The sequence below is a fragment of the Synchiropus splendidus genome, chromosome 8, assembly GCF_027744825.2.
Source record: "Synchiropus splendidus isolate RoL2022-P1 chromosome 8, RoL_Sspl_1.0, whole genome shotgun sequence".
NCBI lineage: Eukaryota > Metazoa > Chordata > Actinopteri > Syngnathiformes > Callionymidae > Synchiropus > Synchiropus splendidus.
In genome coordinates, this window is record NC_071341.1 from 13,255,218 (window position 1) to 13,263,195 (window position 7,978).

Below are 7,978 nucleotides of genomic sequence, written 5' to 3' on the forward strand. Positions count from 1 at the left end.
ATCAGTATATCAGATACTACTTCCTCTTCCAAATAACAGTCTGGGTGCATGAAACTTTTATTTTGGAGTTCATTTTTGAAGTGAAGTGTTTCCAGTGTTTATGTCATGAATCTCATGGGGAAAGGTTGTGAAGCTTCATGAAGACTCATTTTCAGAGCTCAGTAGATGGTGCTCTCAGTAGATGGTCATAATTGCTGTGTGGTTTGGTTAAAATAGGTGGTCAAGGCCAAACCTTGCACCCCCTGGTAGTAAAACCTGACTCAAACAAGTCATTTTGACATGAAGATGATCAGCAATAATTCACGAGGACTCCTCCGTTCGGGGGTGAAAAGGAAAGTGCAGATGAGATTCAGCAGGGCTCTTAACTGTTCCTCACTCTGCTCCTGATCCAGAACATCAGATGCTCCTCCAGTCTGACAGTGGGTGACACCGACTGACAGCTCTTTCCTCTGGAGCCTCTCTGAAGCCTGGAATTTGAATGAAGCGCTGCAGGTTGAAGCCTCTCTCTTGAGCTCCCAGGAGAAGAAGACAAACTTTTACTCTGCTGTGTTGTTAGATCGGAGCCGCATTCCTCCGTCTAACCAAACACAGATGTGCAGCTAAAGTCCACCTCTGCTTCCACCCCCTGCTCTGATTGGCCAGCAGGAAACAGGCACAGCTCACGGCTGCGACCTCCTCAGCCGGATCTGCGTCTCAGAATGGCGTCCGAGCACGACAGAGCGGTCCTCCAGGCCATATTCAACCCCAACACCCCCTTCGGAGACGTCCCCGACCTCAACCAGGAGGATGCCCTGGCTGACGACGGTGAGGCTCACATCACTATGTTCTGACCCGTCACCGGAGTTCTGTTCATCCCCGTCTGCCAGACAGCAGCTTCGACTCAGACTTGCTGGAGCAGGTGAAGGAGCTGGAGGTCCGGGGCGTCACGGCGGCGGAGGCGGGGGATTCGGAGGCGGCGCTGCGTCTCTTCAGTCAGGCCATCCGGATCCTGCCTCGCCGAGCGTCGGCCTACAACAACCGGGCCCAGGTGCTGAGGCTGCAGGGGCACACAGCAGGTACAGATCCAACATGACGTCACACACAGTGATGCCAGTAACTTGTTTCTTAGTTACACACTACTCTTATATCACAACCTTTTTCAGTAACAAGTAATGTAACCCGTTACTATTTCAAACAAAGTTAAGTTACTCATCTAAGCCACCGTGTGTTACTATTGTTGCCATTGTCGGGAAGTGAAACATTACCATCCGCTTTCTACAATGGCGTCTTTGGGCATGACGTCATGTGCGGGACACGCCAGTCATGGTTTCAACGGGCTGCTGGCTACACGGCAGTGAGGAGAGAGTTGCACGTTTCTAGCTGAAAATACAGCCACTACTTTGAATTCATGTCAGCTACAGATGACGGTATTAACCCTGCATGGTTCACCAACATGCAGAAATCACCGGTTAAAGAGAGCGAAATAGTAGCCTCACAAATGTGACGAAAGTGCGGACTATGTACCACTTTTTTTTATCGACTTGATAGGTCAAGTTAAACTACACTTATGATAGATTTTTAGACTTTTATTTATTTTTTTTTTATTTTTTAAAATGACTCTCCGGCACCCCGGAGCGTAGCAGCGAGTAACAGCAGCCACTTAAGCGCAACTACTGCCTCCAGGTGGCCAACAGGAGACATGACACACTCAGACTTAGTAAACTTTCACCGTCTAGTTGAAAAAAAAAAGCAAAAAAAAAAGTAGTAGAAGGATAATAATAATGAGGCGATTTAGACTTGTCCATCAGCCAGTGTCTCTTTTTGGACTGTGGGAGGAAACCAGAGTGCCTTGCAGATGGGGAGAACATACAACACTGGAAGGAAGACTGAACCTGCAACTTTCGTGCTGTCTTGCTTCTGCACGAAACTCCAAACACCAAGGCTTGACAGATCCATCTGCTGTGCCAGTTTGTAAAAGAGCCGAAGCAAAGTCACGGCGGCCACTCTCAGCTAGCTAACGCAGAGCTACGTTCAAGAAACACTCTTCATAGCGAACAAAGCTCAATAACATCTTTGTTGTTTCGAGTGAGAGGGTCATTGCTGAACCCATGTGAGAACCAGCAGCTCCTGGGAGTAGAGTTCCGGACAGAGAGTGCGGCTCTCAGCCTTCGCTCTGCAGGACAAATAAAAAATGGACAAACCTCCTCTGTCCCTCAGGAGCCCTGGAAGACCTGGACCGAGCCGTCTCCCTGAGCGGCGGCGCTGGACGGACGGCCTGCCAGGCGCTGGTGCAGCGGGGCCTTTTACACAGATTAGCCAGCCAGGATGACAAAGCCAGGGCGGACTTTGAGTCGGCAGCCGCTCTGGGGAGCCAGTTCGCCCGGCAACAGGCTGTGCTGCTGAATCCATACGCCGCCCTGTGCAACAAGATGCTGTCGGAGGTCATCCAGCAGCTGAGGAACCCTCAAGTGGAGGACAGGAAGTAGCCCGCTCCACTCCGACGGGAATAAAACGCCTTTTTCCAAACACCTCCAACTGTTTCTCTGCCTTCTAAACATCACATGACTTCAAGCTGCAGAAGAGAAATGGAGAGTTTTGCGCCGTTTCCGTCTTCTCATGTGTGGACCAGCATCAGGCTAGTTGAGGTTGAAAGGTGTTTTCTGGGCTCCACCTGGAGACCACACGCGGTGTGAGCAAGTGAGTGAGTGAGGAGAGGAGACGTGCGCAGCTGAGGGTGAGATCAACACTTTTAATGTTTGGATATCACACTTCACAGCTGCTACCTTACCTGAGAGGCAGACAAACCTGTCTTATAAAAAGGCAAAACATGACACACCATAAAACACAAGTGAAAACGGACCCAATTCAGGCATGACTCAACCCCGAACAGAGAGGCGTTCCAGCTTTGAAAACACAAACCAATGGCGCCTCCGTGTGGCGGAGGTGGGCCACTGCCTGACTGACTGCTTCATATGAGCGAGGCCTCGGAGAAGGCTCGGGTGAGCTGACACTAGCTGGCCAGGTTGAAGTGTTTCACGTTCAGCAGCAGCCAGAATCAGTTTGGTTGGATGATCTCCGCTGCTTCTGCTCATGTGTTTCTCACTTCTTCTCTCATCGCCCTCGTGTGGAGCCCCTCTGGCGTGAGACCGTCCTGAGTGAGTCTCCAGGAGGCAGTTCATGTCGAGGTGAAGCTGCACTGTATAACACCACAATCCATCACTCCATCACTGCTGACACGAGCCTGTATAGATCTACACTATATACAATTTATGTGTGTGTGTTTAAGCATATCTGTCCAAGTGTGGACCAATTTTGGGGGAAACACACCTCCTTGTGGGGCCCTTATGCATTTTTTCTGGACCCCACAAGTCCAAACTGCAATTTGCGGATGAAGCCTTCAAAATAACTGGGTCATTCTAACTGGGTTTCAGTTGGGTTCAGAGTCGTGGTTCAGGTGAGCCATGCGTTTTGGAGGGTTAGACTGAGTAAGGGTCTACTGTCGTCGTCCTCCCACTGATTCAGCGTGACCCCTGGCGGTGCTGACGTCCGGCAGGCAGGGCAGCGCCACAGGCTCCTGCCGCTGCTCTCTCTGGTAAAAAGAGCAGGTTCCGAGGTGATCCGACATGGACGGGGTGTCGCTGAAGACCCAGCTATCCACCTGCGTGAAGACGGAGCTGAACTGCCACACCTGCAGGGGAGTCATGAAGAACCCAGTCAGTGAATTGACCTGTGAGTCACGGATCTGCTTCTAGAGAAACACGGTGATGTTGACAGCGATGGTGCTGACTGACGTGGTGTGGTAACATTGTCTCCTAAAAACAACAAATCACGTCTTCTCATCTTCTTGTGAGAACTAATGATCAAAAGAGCCTGAGTGAAGGAAGGTGAAGACAAACCTGCACATCTGCAGAGCATCGACATCGCGAGTCGCAAACCACAGCTGATATCAGGTTTGTCATGTGATCACCGCGGAACACACACTGCATCAGGTTACACACACGACTCCTACGTTGTGTACAAGGTTATTCGACATCTGGTCAGTCTGGTTGTAGTCCAGCTACTGGGCTACATGCTAGCTTAGTCGCGCTCTTAACCGCATTGTGCAGGTCGTGTAGTCTGACTAAGAGGCATTACAATTTGTCTCCAGAAATCGGTTTAAGCTGTTTCTACGCATTTTAAGAGTGAGAACTTATCTCTAGGAAAACAATAATTCGGTTTTCTGAGCCGTCGTGTTGCGTACTGTTGCAGACCAGTGGAGACCATGGCCATGTCACGTGATGGGAACCATCACATTGCCCATACTACTTTGTATTGTCCTGCTATTTTGGGGTCAGTTGTGTTTCCTTTTTTGGATTTGTTTGTTCATTTTATTTTTTTGTCATCGAACTTTTAGATATTTTATTTATTTTAACAGTTTTTCACAGTTTGCTGCTGTATGTTATATATATATATAATTTTTTTTTCCTCCAGTTGTGATTGTGCCTCTCTGTCTGAACATGTTTTTAAAAACACCTCTGCTCCCACTAAGCCACTGGTTCTGTGTGAATTATGCTGCTCAGTAATCGCCTGGTCTAATTCGGGGTGCTAACACCCAGCTGTCGCTCCACTGTCCTCAGCAGCTCCCCTCCTTGTTACAGGGGGCCGGTCGTTTAGCACCACAGTCTTCGCTGGCGCTCCACTCATCCCAGGATCAAAGACACTGACGCTGATGTCAGAGGTCAGAGGCGGAGCTCCACCTCACACTCTTTAGAAGTCTGGCTTCTAGTTTGGCTTCACAAACTAGAAGCCAGACAGAAGTGAGCACCATCAGTGAATTGTAGGTCTGAAGCACTCGGTGATGTTTATTCAGAGTCACGGCCCTGGACCCTCTCCAGTGATGGTTAGCATGACCTCACGAGCACGAGTCACTCGACAGCTGTCTGAGTCACCTGATATGCTCTCGGAGACTCGCACTCTAATCCCAGAGATTTCACTCAGCAGCCGCTTGGCTCAGACACGGTGACCACCACAAGTCTGACTGACCTGAGCTCCAGGGTCAAGAGTGGCGCGCTGCATAACAAGCACAGGGGCGTGTCGTCGCTGCCACCAGGAACACTCAAAGTTCCAAAGTGATTAGGCTCTATTTCGCTTTCTCACCAACCTGGAAATGAGAAGGCAGGGCTCTGACTCGCAGAGCTGCTGGTGCCTGGTGTTCTGGAAACGTCTGGACCGTGTCGACAATGCAGCAGCTGTCAGCTCCTGAGCGAGCCAGATTTTCCGATGACTGAGGAGCTGATATGGTTGTGATAACACTCCTCTTAAGAGTGTGAGAATAGAACATGACGAGTCACGGACATGCTGAGCGACCAGCATCCTTACAGAGACCCGTCGAGGGCGGGCAACTCACTGAGGGACTCACTGAACCAGCGTGTCCCAGTGACTTGAGACGTCAATATTTCCAGCTCATTGCAGAAGTGTAGAATGGGAAAGGGAATCCAGCATCTTGATATCTCGGGATGTGGATCTGACTTGTGGACTGACTCCTCACCGGTTGGTACCATGGCGGCACCTCTGGACTCTCCTGAACTTCCAGCTGAATGACCCTTAACTAGCTGTCCTCCTGACTCAAGGGACAAGACTGCAGGAGGGTGCAACTCATTCCATTGTGTTCCCAAATTCCAGCATTCCCAAGACTCACTGAAGGCAGTATGAGGATCTGACTCAAAACCCAGATGCCATTGCGCCTCACCCCCCAGTCGAGTGAGAGGAAGTAAACTAAGTCGCTCGGCAGGAAGTGTATCTGACTCAGATTCCACTGGATACCATGGTGTACCTTCCTTGTTTATCTGCCTGAGTCACTAAATTGCAGCACTGTGAATGTGACTCATCAACTGAGTCACTTCAGTGAGTGGCTCAGACTCAGAAAGTTGTGGTCTCTTCTCTCACAGGGCTGGAAATAAATGGCAAAACTAATTGGATCTAGAGCAGTCAGAGGTTACTTGCCTTCTTTCGACATTTCCAGGAGCTTCCGCCATGGGAATAAGTCTTTTTCTCCCATTTCAGAGACACCATCCCTCTGTCCTGCAGCAGCGTGGCGCACACCTCCCTCATCAGCCGGGAAACCAGGGACAGCTGGGATAATGTGAAACTGTCCAGGTAGCCGGCGATATGTTGAAGGATCTCCAGGGGCAGGTGGCCGAGGAGATTTCTCTGAGGGTTCTCTTCCTGTTCCGAGAAGAACGACTGCACTGAGGGCTGCAGGAAGAAGGAGCTGACCTCTTCACTGTACCTCACGGTCGCTGGCGGCCCCCCAGGCTTCAGTCTTGTCTGAGCAAAAGTGCAGCCGAGGTAAGCTAATGGGCAGCGCTGCTGGAACCAGCCGCTCAGGCCGGACTGGATGTCACAGTGCACGTTCCGGAAGTGAGAGTGGAACTCATCGCGGCGGAAGATGAGCCCGCACATGAAGCTGAAGCACGAGCTGGTCCTGTTGTGTCTTCTGGTAACGGACTCCACTCCTGTGCTCACGTACAGGGCGTTGGGCCTATTCAAGTCAGCCAGCGATGCCTCGGCTTCAAACAGCGCTGACTCCAGATGGTAGGTCTGCGTTCCCTCATCAATATAGAGGCCGTCCGTGCCCTTGCTCTCTGAGATCAAGTGCCCCTTCAGCTCCTTCTCCAGGCAGCAGAGGAGAGTCGTGCTGATGTCCTCACATTTTGAGAGGTTTTCCTTCGACACGTCCAAGTCTGCTGTGTCGACGCTCTGATGCTTGATCCGGTCCTTCTTCATGGGGTCTTTCAGAGGATTGCGCTTCGCTCGGAAGCTGGTGGGCATGTTGAAGGAGCGGATCGTCTTCACCTCGATGGGCTCCAACTTCCCGTAGACAAAGTCCTTCTCCCTCGGAGTGCAAGCCGGAAGCTGGCCAAAGTTTATCAGCATGGATCCGTTGTGAGCCAAATACATGTTATATTCCCCGATGTCGACTTCCCGCCCGAGTCTCTCCAGCACGCCCTCGTCCCACGGAGCGAAGCCACTCACATCTCCGGATCTGGCACTTTCCTGGTGCCGGCGGGATTCTCTGTGAGGCTTTGACTCCGACATTTGACCACTTCCTTCGGACCGGTTGAGGTTCTTGACGGTCTGCTTGCACCCGTCCATCTCCTTGTTGAAGATCTTCTCCCACGAATTGTAGTTTGCGATCCCGTTCACTTCTCTGTTAGAGGCCAGAGCGTTCCTCTCCTGCTGACTCAGCTCTTTTTCTTCAACCCCGAGACGGCCATTTACTGTGAATCCATCGGAGGGGTCTGCAGTGCCATTGGGCTCAGAGGCCAGATGCCCAGAGGCAAGCTCCTCCTCCACCAGCTCGGGGAACACATCCTTCATTTTGATGGATTTGAAAAGAAGCCTCTGATCCCGGAGAGCTGTAGCAACATCAAGATGCTCCACGGCCACAGGATTTTGGGAGATATTCTTGTTAAAGGCCCGGTCAGTCTCCAGAACCGGCCAGCGGTTCCATTCCTGCGAGCAGCTGACCACACTGGCAGGGCAGACTTCCAGGTGACGGGCCCGGCTGTGGCGCAGCAGGCGGAGGGGACAGCCGAACCCGGAGTTCAGACAGGGAACCGTCTCATTGGGGCACAGCAGATGGTGTTCCTCTTCCTTGCACATGTGGAACGCGGCGCCGCAGTTTTTGTGACACTTGATGACCAGGCAACCCAGGGACACATGGAGAGGGGCCTGGCAATGACGATCGTAGCAGGTTTCACAGTGAACGTGACGACACCACGACGTTTTACTGTCCATCTGAACAAAGGAGATCAGGGTCAGAATGATACGCAACATGAATATGATGGTGATCTGACAATGGAGCCCACGCACGTGCCCTGTCCAGTCTGCTCCCCCAGAATCTCTGGAGGCTCCTCTCCTTAAATCCTGATTCAAACTCACCTTAAAGTCTGGTTCATCCTAACTGAGTCATGTCTCTCATTGTATTCGCTGTGTTCTCGACTGAAAGTCCCCTCAG

At 51.3% G+C, this 7,978-nt stretch overlaps 2 protein-coding genes across 2 annotated transcripts; one reads left to right on the forward strand and one right to left on the reverse strand.

Annotated features, from left to right (window-relative positions):
* The first annotated feature begins 617 nt into the window (after window positions 1-617).
* On the forward strand, window positions 618-2,507 carry ttc36 (tetratricopeptide repeat domain 36). Its single transcript, XM_053873809.1, has 3 exons — window positions 618-804; window positions 867-1,055; window positions 2,197-2,507. Exons 1-3 carry the CDS (start codon window positions 699-701, stop codon window positions 2,463-2,465), a joined length of 564 nt encoding a protein of 187 aa, XP_053729784.1. The 5' UTR covers window positions 618-698; the 3' UTR covers window positions 2,466-2,507.
* A 965-nt stretch (window positions 2,508-3,472) lies between these two features.
* LOC128763439 (F-box only protein 40) lies at window positions 3,473-7,763 on the reverse strand. The gene is made up of 2 exons (XM_053872220.1): window positions 5,962-7,763; window positions 3,473-3,667 (listed from the first exon to the last, which is right to left on the reverse strand). Exons 1-2 carry the CDS (start codon window positions 7,756-7,758, stop codon window positions 3,473-3,475), a joined length of 1,992 nt encoding a protein of 663 aa, XP_053728195.1. The 5' UTR covers window positions 7,759-7,763.
* Between the last annotated feature and the right edge of the window lie 215 nt (window positions 7,764-7,978).